The sequence below is a fragment of the Helicoverpa zea genome, chromosome 4 (genome assembly GCF_022581195.2).
Source record: "Helicoverpa zea isolate HzStark_Cry1AcR chromosome 4, ilHelZeax1.1, whole genome shotgun sequence".
NCBI classification, from domain to species: domain Eukaryota; kingdom Metazoa; phylum Arthropoda; class Insecta; order Lepidoptera; family Noctuidae; genus Helicoverpa; species Helicoverpa zea.
This window is the reverse complement of record NC_061455.1, coordinates 673,051-690,347: the sequence shown is the minus strand read 5'-3', so window position 1 is coordinate 690,347 and position 17,297 is coordinate 673,051. Positions and strand designations below refer to the sequence as shown.

General features: G+C 35.8%; 1 protein-coding gene across 7 annotated transcripts in view; it reads right to left on the bottom strand.

Annotated features, from left to right (window-relative positions):
• The window catches only part of LOC124630118 (transcription factor p65), a 58,660-nt gene that overhangs the window by 24,486 nt on the left and 16,877 nt on the right, over positions 1-17,297 (bottom strand). For all 7 annotated transcript variants that reach the window (XR_006984381.1, XR_006984382.1, XM_047163853.1 and 4 more), the window contains exons 2-4: positions 14,298-14,357; positions 12,818-12,944; positions 1,035-1,187 (exon numbers count right to left, since the gene is read on the bottom strand). Coding sequence is in view for 5 of the 7 variants with exons in the window: in XM_047163850.1 (XP_047019806.1) it covers positions 1,035-1,187; positions 12,818-12,944; positions 14,298-14,357 (340 nt within the window). In the remaining 2 variants the exon portion in view is untranslated. The remainder of the gene's footprint in view (positions 1-1,034; positions 1,188-12,817; positions 12,945-14,297; positions 14,358-17,297) is intronic.

The following is a 17,297-nucleotide window of genomic DNA, read 5'->3' as shown; positions in this document are numbered from 1 at the left end:
TATTTTTAGCATATTTATAATGATGTGCGAGGATCGCTCTTTTAATTAGTGCAAGTGGACTGCAGACGTTCTTGTTAAACTATAATAAACTATAACTGGGAACTGGCCTGGTGGTGCGGGCCGGTCTGTCAAGAGAGATAATTTTGTCTCTTTTACAGACCATAAAATACATATTTATGCTAAAGAATTTTCCAAGTCCTCCAGTATTACCCAAGGAGCAATAAAGAAATGACATTAAAAAATACTCTTATTTCAGCAAATATTTGTTTTTCGTGGTTTTCCCATTGTTCAAAATGAAAATAATCATAAGACACTCCATTTCTGTATCTCTGTTACATAACACATAATTATGTTGTACAACAGTGGACAAACAATGTGTACAAGCGGAAATCCATGACACGTACTAAGATAAGATATCAATTAATATGATAAGGTACTACTATATCGGTCACTCGGTAACACTTGGGACCCTGTTATGAAAAGTATACGGATTTAGTTATCATCGGCAAATAGCGCGTGCCTTAGTTGTATTTCTTTACAAATAAAAGGGATCCAGATGGGGTTCTAAAACTCAAACTATGAATGCACCTTAAAGGTATCTAAGGCATTTTCGATGGCGTTACTATCATTAGTACTTGGACTTTATATTTGAGACAGCCAGCTACCAGAAAGAAGTGAAGTTATCAGACATTGAGATTACAAAGAATATCCAGTATCATGGCTAAGATAGGCCAGATAAAGAATGCAGGGGATCCAATACAATTGCAAAATCGCAAGGGTTTGCTCATTAGTCTTTTTTTTTTAACGACGTCAAAAATCATCAAATGACCCCTCCCGCTGTGGGTTAGCAGCGGGGAGGGAGTGTCAGACTCTTACTGACTAAAAACCGTCGTGTTCCGTCGTAGGCCTTTTTATGTGCTAGGGCCGCGGTATCTCTTTCGAACAACCCGCAGTTGCTCATTAGTCTACGCGATGAATAACAGTCTATTAGGGAATTGATAAATAAGTACTCGTAAATAAAGGTCTGTTCTCACCTGTAAGGCTCATCTTTGGTGACACAGGACACGACGATGACGACCTGTCCTGTGAAGCCACATATCCTAATAGTAGGGTAAGTCTTGTTGTCTGACGTGCTGTTCACGCCGGGTATCGAACCTGCAGACCGGCCTTCGCACTCGTAGCGAAATCTGTGGGCAAAAGATGACTGTTAAACAACTGCTTAAGTACTTATTACAATATGAAAAAAGGTTTTGGAAAAGCAGAATAAAATATATAGAGTAAAAAAAATCCTTTTATGAACTGCCAAATTGCGTAGTTGATTTCCGTATCATGATTTCTACGCCTGACTTTACTTGATTAACAATTCAAGTAATTTTCGTCTTGTATGAACCTGCTTTTGAATACATAAGAAACATACACCTGGGTAATCTCTGGAGCATATAAAAAATACAGGCCCCCAAAAATAATCCAACAAGTTCGACCTATTTAACGCGGAACTTCAGGCAGCCATCGAGTGTTAATTTGTAAGCGCCCGCGCACTGCCTAGCGGAACTGGCCACTCTGTGTAAACACACTAAATTAACTTAGTTTATGAACCTATTCGTTCGCAGTTGTAGTTGAGAACTGTTCTGCTGTTTCCTGAGTGAGAAACCTGCACACACGCTGTAGATTCTAAAAGATATTGGATGTTTATAGTGATGGATAGACAGCTTCAAGAAATTGTAAACGCGAAGAAGATTGGACTAACTTTTTCTGGGAAGTTAATTCATTTTTTCCTGACAAAGGTCATTACTGATTTCATGAACCAACTTTTCACGTAGGTAGAGAACTTCTTAATGTGATAAAAATATGTATCATCTAGTAATCGACCAACAAGTCGTTTTATCGTTACATTATAATGTAATTCTTTGATACCAATATTTATTATTTTGTTTCGTGATTAACTAATTTCGCCAAGCCACCATGATTTGCAGATTCACCTCACGGAGTGGCGCTATGATAAAACATTAGATTACATACTGCTATCAATATTGTATTGTATACAACGGATCTAACGAATTGGAGGCTGGAGCGTTCCTGGTACACAAAGAGCCTAGTACAAATATCATCTCAAGTGATCTCTCCCTCTGCGGGTGGAAGTGGAAGATGGTGACAGAATGCCTTCTGGAGCCCTTTGTTATGAGGGATGCGTTAGGTCTTTCGAACAATCCCAGGTAGGGTAGACAGGTGAGGTAAGACACAAAAGGTTCCAGAAGGAACCTATGTGGATTTTAGTCAGAAAGAGTATGACACTCCGCTGCACCCATAGCGAGATCTTCATTTGATCTACATATGAAAAGTATTAACGTTTACCAAGAACTATGTTGTCTAGACTAGATATAAAATGAAGTGTGATAATGATTTTCCGTGAGCATAGCTCGTCGTCACGTGGCTAGTCACGGCGCACATGGCATAACAACGCAACGTGCGCGGTGCATACAAAGTGCAGCTCTTGAACCGCTTGGCACCTCGGCGCGGAACGCCAGAATGCGCGCGATACTATTCTGTAACACATACGGGTAGTATTGGAAATGGCTTTCATCGGTATTTGAAAACATTATGGTTGTGTGAAAAATCTGTCGCTTTGAAAGTTTTTGCAGTTGTTGCACCCGGTAGTTGGTTCGTAAAACTAACTTCGCCACAAATTGGTATTATTGTCTGTTTGTTGACCAAACGCATCGGGACACATGTCGATCGGATCAATATATTTTGTGCTCATAAAACAACAAAAGACAATTTAGTTTTTTCAAAATTTTGGTCAAGCGTGAACTCCTTAAAAAATAGGTATTATACCAGACGATACAACGCGATAAGTTTATCTTAATCGCACGTAGCTGTTAATTATAATTTTCCTGGATAACTAAGAATACTTGCGTGTTATTATGGCACAGTTACTTCACATTAGAGGTCACGTAATTTTGTAATAATACACGTGTATTCCCATGGGGTTTTTCGTTCGCTATCAGTCGAAACGTATGAGTGCAAACTGGGATATCCTAAAGCTATTTTGCAAGCCAATGTTTACCTTATTTGTTATATTACTCATTAGACCCGTACTACATATAAATTAATACGGTATTTTAATAGCTTCTTAGGTATTTTTTACGGGAAAGTGGCAAGAAAAATATTTGTTTACAGGTAATATTTATTAACTTTATCAGCATTGCCGTTATATGCCGTTAGATAAATAAGATAATTGCTACTGATTGACTGTCTAATACTCTACGTAGCATACTATTGGTGCTTAGCGGCACTTTGATATTACCATAACGCATGCACGATGCATTTTTAGTAGTCTAGAAAACTTCAGATAGGTGTTAACTGTTTAATATCAACATAGAGGGCCTTACTACAAAAACTTTAAACCCTGTTTTACGCTTGTCTAATAAAATTTTGGCTGCAAAATGAACCATATGTCAACGTCAGAATTTGACATTTTTTTAGACAAGGCATAAACTGACGTTTAAAAGTTTTTGTGGTAAGACGGAGAGTACTTAAATATGGTTATCACAAAGGTGGTCATTACAGATCTAAGATGCTGGAATGCTGCGAGAAACCCAAAAAGCAAATCCCACCATCGATACAATGAATCAAAAAGAAACAAAGATAATAATCATAATCACATTTATAAACTAGTAGATAAAACAGCACAACAACAAAGTCTAATCACGTGATAACACAAATCGTATAATTATCTAACAAAGCAGGCGTTAGTAGTCTAGCACTACAGGAAAACATAGGAAGTCGATATCAACAAATAATAAAATGCTTACAAAAAACGCAGGGCAATAGGCATGATGACAAATTTTTAAATTCCTTTGTATGATGTAGGTATACGTCTATTTTATATGAAAAATTATTAATTTTAAGAAAATGCGAAGTTTTTTTATCAAATAATTGCATTTTTCTCTGTCCACTTTGAATCCGGCGCGAAAACGCTTGTCAGTGTCATGTCGTCACTTGTGACGTCACGACTGAAATTACAAGACGCAAGTAAACAACGCTCGTGTAATAATTAAGTTTTTTGTGTTATTAAATATGAATTCGAAAGTGCATAGGTGTTGTGGGGTCCCCCAGTGTAAGAACACATCCAAAACAACTCCTGATGAGTTATTTGTGTACGTTCCTCACAATAAAAAAATACGAAACAAGTGGCTTAAACTTGCAAGGCGAGATTCAAAAGCAATATTGCCCAGGGTACAACTTTATTTTTGTGAAGATCACTTTGATGTAAGTTATTACATAGTTCTCTAGATTCTAGCATAGTTTATAATGTAAATAACTATTTCGAGGTTAGGTTTCATCTCTCATTGTTTTTTAATTAAACTAGTATACTTACATGGAAGTTTTAACATTTCTAAATTCAGCTGAACAAAAATCTTTATTTGATGCCAAAAACTTTCCCAGCATTATGATATCAATTCTAGGCAAATTAGCGCTGTTTGCCTTGATAAATCCGGGCTCCATAACTCGTGTTATAAACAATTAGTTAATTAAAAACAAAGATCGCAGTGGAAGTTCACAATAACGAAATGTGACGTTCGCGCGCTTTCGCGCGAGTTGTTTTGAGAAATGACGTCACGAGCTCTGATTGGTGTTCAAGATATCATGGCGGATTGCCTTATTTCGTAATTTTATTTTATAAAAATACATATTAATCACATTATTAATAAAGAAAACAATGCGCGTTTTATATTCCAAGCTTCAAGTTTAATTTAATAAATATATTATTTTAATGATTTTTGATTACTGTCATCATGCCTATTATTGCATTGCAGCTAGTGCACACGATATTTGTAGCTATCATTGTTTTCCTGTCGTTTGTACACGATACTAGTGGATCAATGGAAATGGCTGAACAAATACTATTAGAGTAGAGCACACTGCAAACTTTTAGTCGGCCGATAGTTGGTTTTGGCCCATAAATCAGTATGGAGATGGATGGAAGTGCGCAGATTACAACAAATTGATATCTGACCAGTATAAGACGGACTAAAAACTCCGATTGGATTCACGCTTTTCCCAAAAAACTAATCATCAAGCCTATTGTCGGTCGATTGTTTAGTCTACAGTGCGTACTTACTACTGTTTATGTGATTTAGGAAAGTTAAAGTAACTTTTTTTTAATTTTGAGGAAAAGCTTAGAGAGTTGTTTGTTTATGGTCATTCTGTTTGTCATCTTTTACAAATATGGTTTTCCTTGCGATAAGTTTAATAATAATTAAAGCCACGTAAAAAACAAACACTTCTTACTATTGCGGTGTACTTGCATGCAACGACTTTTGAAACAAATAGTTGGCCCTAAGGGTGCGGAGATTTCACCATTGTGCGGACAGCCCCGAGGACACGGTGGACCACACAGTCCAGGTGTGCCCCGCATGGGAAGGGCACCGCCGGGTCCTCGTCGAGGCTTTGGGCGGCGGCGACCTCTCGCGTCCGGCCCTGGTTCAGGCCATGGTCCGGGGCGAGAGGGAATGGGATGCCGTCGCCTCCTTCTGCGAAGCGGTCATGCTCGAGAAGGAGGAGGCGGAACGCCAGAGAGTTCGCACCTCTCATCCCGGCCGCCGCGCTGGACCAGGTAGACACCATGGGCGCCGGGTGTCGCGAGATGACTCCCGGCCACCGTAGGCGTGGGTCTGTGGGCGGTGAGTTCGGGTGGCTCATCGTCCCTCTGTCTGCTTAGACGACAGACCCGTGTCGACGGCGCGCGTTGTTCCACGCGCTCCTCAAAGAGATGTCAGCAACCCCAGCGGGGCCCAGCAGGGCCAAGGCCTGCCGGGGCTGCGGGTTGTTCGAAAGAGATACCGCGGCCCTGGTACATAAAAGACCTATGACGGAACAAGACGGTTTTTAGTCAGTAAGAGTCTGACACTCCCTCACCGCTGCTATCCCACAGCGGGAGGGGTCATTTGATGATTTTTAACGTCGGAAAAAAAAAAAAAAAAAAAAAAAAAGGGTGCGGAGATTAGTTCTCTTACGATAGAGAAATGCATAAAATATAATGTTATAAATGTTTATTTTATCCCAAGATGCTGTATGTCATCACTAGATAAAAACGGAACTTTTTAGTTCCCGCCTTTTTTCTCAGTTCACACCTTTGGCACATTATAGAAATGTCAAGTGACTCTTAAATCGAGGATTGCTACTTGTCGATATTTAATTGATTGAATTTCATGCACGCTGGACTAGCACAAAAATAGTGTTCAATGGAGTACTATTTTTAAATGGCGGCTGACGTAATACAGTTTACGTAAACCACATTGTATTCGTTCATTTTTAACCATCAACTGAACTCTTGACCTAAAAATAATGTATCGGAGCCCTTGGACTTAGTCTGGTATTTGACTGAAAAATATAGTTTTAAATGATGTCATGGTCAAGGTAGCAGTGTGGTATCTTACAGGAAACGATATCGATCAAAATATAGATTTAAAATGTATTATTGTATTTATTTATGGTTTAATGATGGGGGTTCCACAGAATTCGAACCGATAACAAAAACGTACTCGCAAAATTGACCATAATTAAAACCAATACTGCGGGCAGGACTATTATAATCTACAAATCGATAAGGAAAATAAAAGGATAATATTTTCCTTGTTCCATAACAATTTTGTAGTGTGGGCACACTTTCTTGACAAAGTGCGAATACTGAGGAAAACCGTTATGTAACCACGCCTACAGGTTTACGCAACTCATGCAGTAAATACTGGGTTATCGTCTAACTGGTGTGAATTCGAGAAGTTATCGGAATACTGAGTATTATTATATTTAAGAAGTTTTTTTTTTCGGTACTTAATGTTGACCTCTGTATGCCTGAAATTGAATGCGTTTATTCCCGAGTTTGGTCACAGTTTAGCGAAGGTCTATATTCGATAGCGCAGTTTTTATTAACTAAGCTATTAAGTGCGGAATATTTTTTTACCAAACCTACCTAAACAAACATTCCCAATGGATCCACCATATTTTTTACCTAATAGACAAATCAGACGCGCTCAGTGAGTGAGAGACGTAATCGAATTAGGATCTCATCGATGCATGATTCACTCGAATAGGAAAATAACCTCGACAGCTGCACCTGACCTCGGCCGAACTATTTCATTCCATCAAGACCTTGGAACTTTAGGGAAATAATATTATATTGGGGGCTTATTAATGTGGAATTAAATAATTTTAACCCACATGATGCATTGCGAATGGACACAATACGTAAGAGAAAACTTGAGGTCGTCTGTACTTATCAAATGAAAGCATCTTGGATTGGTGATCTTAGGAACTATTGGCACGCTTCCAAACATTGATTCATGAACAGAAAACTAAACGATTTCCTTGTCACAATTTCTATGAAGAAATACGCAATACACTGAGCCCAAAATGCATATCATGGCAAAATATTCTACTAAAATATGGAAAAAAAAATCTAAAAAAAAGTAGTAACAACGTGCGTGCGCGCATCACCGCGCCACAGCATCATACAGCCGTCTCAAGGATGTTATTGTATCGTCCACTAGTAGGTAAATCCCTGTACACATAGTACAAACTCGTTAATTATTTCACTTCCTCAAATTGTTGCCGAGCCGGTTTCGCCCTAAAAAATATTCGCGCTGATGACTTGTGTAATGTGGAAACTAAATCGCTCATCATGTTGACAGTATTATCTAGTTTGGCACCACGTTTGACACCCATTGGTTTAGTTCTTAACAACGTTGTCTTTTTTCTCGACTCCTATGTTTGTCTATGGCACTAAAGGGTTATTTTAAATGGGACGTTTCGTGACAAACCTCTGTACATTTAGCATGTACGGCTGTCAACATCGATATATATGTACTACGTACTAGATAGAACGTTCCGAACAAAAAGCTTACCACACTGAACTGCACTGCAGACTATGCAGTGCCCAAAATGGCAAATCAGAGCGATTTTGACACCTGCGTCAGATGGATGTCTATGAAACTACAATTATAAAATAGAAAATACATATCAAGGTATAAACTTACACATATAAACTATTCGAGAGTCAAGTTAGTAAAATTACACGCTGTTCATGCTATTACAACGCTTGTATATCATACTTTTCATTTACAATTCAATTTTACAAATATGCATTAATTTGTTCCCGCCCGCCATCTTGAATTATGGATTAAGAAAATCGTGCAGAAACAGATGTGCCATAAAACTAGCAGTAGGTAAAATATCAATGAAAACAGACTTCACTTTGTCATGTTATGTTCTTACTTTCAAGAAAAAATAATTAAATTCGCGAAAATTTGTGATAGCCCTCTTAAGAAAAAAAAACATCGTAATTAATATTAAAAACCCTAAAAATAAGTTCCTGGTTTTAATATATTACATGATTTTGCATTCAATTAGATATAAATAAACTTTTTGATATATTACATGATTTTGAATTCACTTAGATATAAACTTTTTGAGTAATGAAAAATGTAGGCAAAATACGAGCGACACTTCTGCAATTAACATCAATGAGGATGACTACATGTCACAATACGTCAACGAAATGTCAACAGACGACATAGCGGGTAAATTATTTGTATGGATGTTCTTGTCTATCGTTAGAATATATGTCAATGGCTGTCAATTACTTATTTAAATAAAGTAACTGGAAACGGTAATTGTATTCATGTTCAAGGAATTCAATGTTGGTCAATTCTTGAAGGAGAAAAGTTTTTTTATCGATGATAATCTTTGACAACGCACATATTGGATCACTATCTGACGATATCATATTGAAACAGATATTCGATGTCTTCCTAGCTTGATCAAACGTTGCAACATGACCGACAGCGGCCGAGGGCTAGCACTTGAACCCTGAAATAGCTCGGCGCGTCACCTTCAGAATTAGCGGCGGGAACAAAAGCCGAACGATTTAGCTCGATCATCAGCCCAATATATGATGTGACGTAGGCGTTTTGTGTACAACTAGCTATTTCCCGTGGCTTCTCTCAAGTCACGTGGAAATTATTTTCCGTACCCGGGAAGTAAAGTCTATGACACTCGACAATAATGTAGCTCCCCAACAGTGAAAGAGTTTTGAATTCTCAAACGAGCAAAAAACTTAAGTTTTCTTCAAAAGTAATGTTGAAGCATGGAAATTTTTAACTTTTTATGACATAGGCTCACTGTTGGCCATGCTCACACATAAGTACCGCTATTTACAAAATAAATATTTTTTTGGTAAAAGGGCCTTCAATTTTAATAATTTAGCTAATCTTAACCGCATCCTAAATATTGATATTAAACCAGCAATATTCAATTTCAAATTGCACATTACACGTACATCAGCTATCTATAACATGGCATTTATCCAAATCGATTCAGCTGTTTCAACTGAACTGGTCAGTACATAAACATCAATTTAACTGATAAAATAAATAATTGTTAAATGCATCGCACTGTTAAGTGATGTCTAAGGTCATTTGGAATATTTAGGTAGAACAACGAATATTTCAACATATCAAGTAAACCTAAATAACTATATTTTCCTCAATTTCTCCAAATTCTAAGAAAATTACTTGACCGATCAACAAGTTTAAATTGGTCAGATAGCTTTTTTATATTAGTAAGAATCGATATGAAAATAGATTTGACTGAGTTTATGCTTCTGGAGGGGTTAGGTAAAAAAAGTATTGACACGACGATAGAATATGTAGGTTGTCAAGTTACGTCTATAATTTATGTATATCCAACTAAGATGTCAACTAACACGTAGATACAAAATTCATTGCATTCTAGTACTTATGCCCTAACAAATAGGAGTTATATTTCTTTTTATCCGACTCAAGTTAGCAGTTTCTGATGTAGGTAATGACTTCTCAGAATATCTGTATTTATTTCTGGCCGATCGCTGTTTACTTTATTATTATGCATAATTAGTTTACACTTGCTGTTACTTGGTCAAAATAGTTGAACTTTTTAAACGCATTTGCGTTTCTGTTTTCAATATTTTACTATAAGATATTTTTACAAAACAGGAGAAATAGATTGTATTGGTGACAGAGTTCAACTATAGACACCTATAAAAACCAAATTTAAGCCGATATACAAAAACAGAAGATTCCCGCCAATTTCCATCGAATATTTGTACCAGCCGGTTCAAACCGATCGCCACCACGCGAGCGTAAAAAAATCCAGTGATTCATCATAATTAAATACTAAAAATAGATGAATGAACTTGTACACCGTTTTCCTTTAGCGGCGTAGTAACAAGTTAAATAATTTTTGTTTAGTAAATCTCCAGCTCATTATAACAACAGCGATCTACGACCGCGGGTTTCGTCTATTCTTGACGTCTATGAATCATGTGTTATTTTACAATCTTTAAGATATTTTCTCTCTGCTAACCGAGAGGTTTTTGCTTCGGATTTGAATTGTAGTTTAGGAAAGTTTTAATGGAAAATATGTAAGACTTGCATGTCATACTATGAAATGGGATATAAAATAAATAATGTAATGTTCGCTATCGTGCGTTATCATCAGCTGATAGGAACTGCTTGTGTCATATCATCGAATTTGAATGATACATTTCTCTCTTTATCTTAAAAAAGAGTTGGCCCATTGAATAAATTACTATTGAGGATGACAGGGCAAATAAAAAAACAAGATACAGGTGTAGGTACAGGTATCAGGAATTATAAGTAAAGTTTATATGGCTTACATTTCATTTTCTCCTTAAATGAGTTGCATTTTTAATCACCTAGCTTTACCACGCCCTAATATCAGAGCTTTTTTAAACCCGCTTAATGGTCTCTAATGTGGAATTTTTATAAAAAAGTATTCCACTACATAGCATTAAAAGTTTGAGAAAACTGTAGATATCTTTAACCGGTATATAAAATAAGAATTAATATCTGCCAGGCACCTCACCAGTAGATAAAGCCGGGGTGCATGACCTAATAAATTTGCTCTACAGAGAGACCGCCCCCGATTTGTACGGTGCCAACTTGTTCTTATAATATTTGCTGAGCGCATATCTGGATAATTTTTCGTATATGCCAGTGCACTAAATAAGAGAATGATTTAACGAAACTAAAACTTTAATTAGGTAGTATAAAGAATGATAATAATGAATGTGGATGGGTGGAGAAGAAGAGGTAGACCCACGAAAAGTAAGATTGAGAAGGCAGTGCATGTTAGTATGACGGCTGACAGAAAGGAATGGAAGAGGAGAACACATTGTGCCAACCTCAAATAACTTGGGAACAGGCAGTACGTAACAAGACGGAGAAGAAGACTTACGTTTTTCAACCTACGCTTAAACTCCCATAATGAAGATTTTCTACAAATAACTTAATACATTTTTGGAAATAGCTTTATGAGAATCCCTATAGAAAGGTGCTAAGGTATAAAATGAGACACAGGGAACATGAACATTCATGACAGTGGCGCAGAGCAATTAACTGATTACTTGACCACTACATTGGTTCAATTAGTGCGATAAACTTTGACTTTACACACAATAACTGTAAGGCCATTAGAGCAGTTAAATGACCAGGCTGCAGCTGCAACCTTTGTGCTAAGACATGATAATAGTGTTATCCCAAGGTGAATTAATAACGGTAAACAAAGGTCTGAAGAAGGAACATGGTGGGTTTTAGTCAGTAAAAGCCTGACACTTCCTCACGCTAGACCCACAGCGGGAGGGGTCATTTGATGATCCTCCAATCAAAAATCATTCAAGAGTTAATAGGTTTAATTCTATAACCAATATCGTGATTCATGACAGTGACGAAAAAGTTAATATGATTTTATTCCGTCCTTACGTCATCATGTTTAATGGGACAATATTTTTTTTTCTTTTGGACTATGTCGACAGAAGGAGTAGAATAGGCACAATAGCTGCTTTCGTGAATGGTCTACGTGACTCGTAAGTATCTAAAATATTCAAGTATCAAATACCTACGTGAAATATAATGTGTCACAAAACCACAAGTTTTCTTTTAGGTAGTCTAATGTAGGAGGTATGTTACGACTGTTATTTATAAGTGGTCCCATTTTTTTAGTAATTTAAGTTAAATAAAAAATAATAGGAATAAATGGAGGTTTCAAGTTTTAGTGCAGGCGAAGAGTTCTTTTAATAAGCCTTTTAAAATTAAGAACTTATTATGAAATAAGTGTGCAGTAAAAGAACTTATTGCTGTGATGAAGTAACGGCTTGGACACCTCTATAAATTAAATCAATAAGTCTCAATGATAATTTGAAACACTACCGATCTGATCAAACACTATTTTAATATTTATAAGCTCGGTGTGCCCAGGACCCAGGCGCAAGTACAGTCGCACTCAAAAGTAAGTACACATTATTTAAAGGCTATTTTTATATTATTTCATTCTAGAACCAGAGGCCAGTTAGTGAGATTGACGTTTTAGAAGGTAGCTAACACCTGTAAAGAATTTGGGATGAATTACCATTTTATACGAACGATATTACATCAAACATAATAACCATTTATTTCCTGAATGTCAAAAATTATCAGTTTCCTTTCTTGACAATAAAATTGCCCCATTTAGTTTCCTATAAATCTTCCTTTACTGTCCGGTCCCTACTCATCTCATGAGCAATTTATGACCATTCATTACCATGCTCAGTTAAGACGGATGACCGTTTCCTTTTAATCGTAAACAAAACCAGTAGCTTCCAAAAGCCAGTTATTACCACAATTCAGTCATAGATATTTCTAACTATATAATCACTAATTCGGTACATGACTGTAGGTACATTAACATCGTTGGCCGGCAGCCATGCGCGTGAGCAACTAACCTGAGCGCCTTGCTGGCCGGCTGCTCGACTATCTCGACGTAGGGCTGGTCGCGGCGCGCCATGCTCTCGTCTATGCCGGCGCCTGCGCCCGCGCCGAACGACGGATCCGCCAAAGTAATCGCCTCAACTGGTGGAAATAAGTTAACATTAGCAAAAGTATAAATCATAACGGTGGAGTGAACGGTCAATAATCAGTTTAAAGACAATTAAGTAATAACAAAATGATAAAATAAAACAATATGATGTCCTTCCTCACATTCTTCTTATCCTTTGCGTTTATTCATTTTTATACATATAAACTACATTTTTAAATTTTAATATAAAAGTAAAAAACATTTAAAAATAAAAATTCTTATCCTTACTATTTAGGATCATAATGACCAACACAATATTTATCAAGAGCACTTTTTACAAGTGTTATTAAATAAATATAATTCAGGATGTGAACGCAAATGACGCATTACTCACATAATTAATGAGGTTTTATACAAACCAGTTTATGCTGACATTTAAAATGGATCAGAGGAAGTAAATATTGCTATGAATAACACAAAAAGGTCTAGACGTACTGTTTAAAGAGGGTCAAAGAATAAAACAAAAAAAAATGTTCAGGGACATTTTTTTTAGAAGAGAATGACTCTTTGTCCTTTGACGCTGAAGTGGATATTTCGTGTAATTTATTACAGTGAGGCTTGTAGAAATATTGTATGATTCGAATAAATAACTCTAGGGAATAAACCGCCAACAATACGAGCTCCATCAAAACATATTAAAAACAAAATAACCACGAAGCGAAGGTCGGGTGCGAGTTGTGAGACGGAACACATACCTATTAAAATATTAATAATATTTATAGCCGAGACGTTGTTAAAACTAACTAGTTTTCGGACGAGTGGATCTCTTCAGCTGTTCCAGTATTGACAAGGTCAAATAAATAATATTTAAATATGGCTGCTGTTTGTCATCTAGCGCTGTTGCCATGTATGCTGTGATGGTGAGGTCATTGAACTAGTCTCGTAATATGTTCAATGCCTTGATCACTGGCTCTTGGCAAAGTTATATCATAATAACAAGCTATATGGTCAAGAAAAAAAAGAACAACTTTTAAAATCTGCGTAAAAAATGTTATGATTGCCACAAAAACATGAACTAATATTGTGAAGTTTATTGTGTTTTTCTGTATATTCAAATATTTTAAAATTATATTAAAAAACTATAGAAGCTACAAGTTTAAGCCCATCATCAGCCTTTAGGCCACTTAAAAATAAACGATGGAACTCGACACACTATTAGTGCAGGCGTGCTCAACCCACACTTTGAGGTGAACTTGATATAATACTATCAACAACTTATTTTACTATACAAGTTCGTAGTAAGATTGTTGACAATTTACCTACCTGTGTACTATGGACGTTTTTACATAACCTAAATCCCATATTTGTGTACTAAACCGTATTAAAATAAATAGTAAAATACTTACAAACATCACTAATATTCAGTTGTTCCTCATTCTGGGGACCGCCTATACGTATGGCGTTTTCTGTAAAAAAGATATTATTATTTAATAAAAACAAATAAAATATAAAATCTTTCTACTACTTTTACATTTAAATTTTATTGGGATACTTTAATCTACAATTATATGGAAAAGTTATGACTTGGAAATAACGTTTTTTTACGAAGGTCTGTGTTTACATAAAAGTTACACAATATTATGCAATGTTGTAAATATTCACACAATATGATTTGATGAGATCAAATAAACCAACAGATCAACGACACATTGATGCAAATTAATATCTAAAAACTACTTAAGCAGAATATCGTAATACATTCCTATTTCTACTTGGCAATGATTTTACACAGCAACAACGAAAATACAGTGAAATACTACATTTAGGATAGCTGCTTACAGTTTATATAATATTTTATGAATATTTTTTAAAAATATTTTCGTAGGTGTAAAAATCATAACCTTTATACAAACATAGTAGGTACTTCTAAAATTTTACGATGAAGGTAATACCAATGCCAAATAAATATAAATAATATTTATATTTCTTTAAAATAAACAATATTTTTACAAATAAAAAAATCTGTTTAAACCATTGTATAATGTTAGTGAAGCTGTTAAACATTATGATGATACCCAGAAAATGAAAATACACAAGCAATACACTTCTCAAACCAACAAAACTACGGTAAGTATTTACAACAACAAAAATTATAGAAAACTACTTAATTACCTTTTACAATTTAGTTCTCAACAGTCAACCAAAAGTAAAGTTACTGACAAAAAATACAGACTCAAAAATTGCAATTCATCATAGGACGTCCACTGCTGAACATGGCCACCCCCTTAGATCTCCACAGATACCTAAAATTGCAATTGTCAATATGTATCTACCTCTGACTGTACTTGCGCAAATATATTCTAACGAAGTCATTAGATTAGTTAACTCATGATTCATTCAATTGTTTCTAACACCGTTTACAGGTACAAAGACACAAGCCAAGCAAAACGTGCGGTGCCCACTACATCACAATACTTATAAATAATAATTATTATTATTGCTACTTTTATTACAGGCATTTATACTGTACTTTGATTGAGGTAAACTTCAAGTGCATACTAATATAATATGAGGGTAAAGATGTACACATTTATGTGAATTTAGATACATTCTGATCGTTTTTTGGGTCCTGTTTAGCGCAGTGGTTGCTGTCAGTCAGAACAAACAACGGTATTAAAAACTAACAGCTGTCAACTGCACAAAGATGCGGTGGCATTATCATCATCTCCCGAGCCTTTTCTCAACTATGCTGGGGACGCAGTAACATTAGTGGCACTCTAAATTATTTTGCCATCTGCAGACAAACTTTAGTGAAGATATACCTAACTACACAGATGCATTTAAAAATTTAAGTGTGGTCGTTTGTTTTAAAAATGAATTTTCCAACAAACAACGTTGACATTCATAAGATAAAACTGTTCAAACAAGACATTGTATTAATTTCGAGTGTTCAGGAATGTTTTCAGAATAATATTGTGTAGATGCAGGAAGCTGTGAACGTTATAATAGAAGCCATGTCGCCAGACAGCGATTTCCGCTATATTGTCATAGAATTGGAGCAAACTGTTCGTACACTAGACTCGTATCTTATACTATAGTTATATATGTCCATCAGGATTGAGGAGCCACTTTTTGTATCTTAATGAAATTTTGTACTTATTTAGTAGTAAGTTAAAAAGTATTGTAGGCTCAATCTTGGAATTTGTAGTATAATAGTTCAAAAGTTATATGAACACAAAGGTGGCTCCTCAATCTAAATATTTGGACTGAGGAGCCACGTTGGAACACAGAAAGTATACGATGTACATTCTTGAAAATTTTGTATGATTTAGTAGTAATTGAGCGCAATGAGTACTAAAAATTTAATTCCACTACCTTTAATATTTAAGAAGATACAATACTTTTAATGTGGCACCTTAACCCATACAATGAAAGTGTGAATTCCCATGAATCGTAAGTGGCAAATTCAAATTACACCCCATAAACATTTAGTAGTAAGTGTGCCTGAATTTGTAGTACATAAACAAAGTAGCAAAACTGAGTGAATTTTGTAAGAAAACGTATTTTAAGTGGCTCCTCAATCCTGACGTTTCTGAAATGAGAAAATGCTTGAGTTACCTGAAATCGGAATGGAATAAAAAAAATAAAGACACTAACATTTAGTATAAATTTCTACTAAATATACATGCACAAATGAAAATTGTATGTATTCAATATCTGATAAAAAATCATCTTTTCCATATTCCTTAAGACGTCGCCATTAAGGGTGACCATGTAATATGAAGAACATCAGGATAAATAGCTCTCAGCTTTGCCGCCGTGCTCTCGCTGTGGCGGCATATTGGGCTGACATAGTGTAGTCTCAATATATGACATGTCATCGACACGAAAGAAGAAGAAGCTTTGCCGCCAATTTTTTTATATCCTTTATTATTTTTTATCTCTAATAATTTGTCGTCAATCGTCGTGCTGTATCATCTTATTCTCATTTAGTACAGCTGTCAATTTTACTAAATGTGCATGATTTTTCTAAAATGTTTTGATGTAACAAAAATGTTCATCAATCAGTTATTAAAACTGCAGTATCAGTTTCCTGAACATGACTTGGAAAACTTGCTATTCAAAACGACCGACCGACAAAATTTCTACTAGAAATTAAGAACAAGGTTTTAACAACTTACTTAGCAATTCTCCAAAATTAAAATTAAGAATAGATACACATGCTTGGCAAAACCTTTTGATGCTAGTAATATTTTGACGATCTCGATGGCGCAATGGTCATCATGCCGGACCGCCGAACCTGAGGTCCCGGGTTCGATTCCCGGTTCGGTCGACATTTGTGTGATGAGCATGCTTGTTGGCCGTGGTCTGGGTGTTATGATATGTATTTATAAATATGTATATAT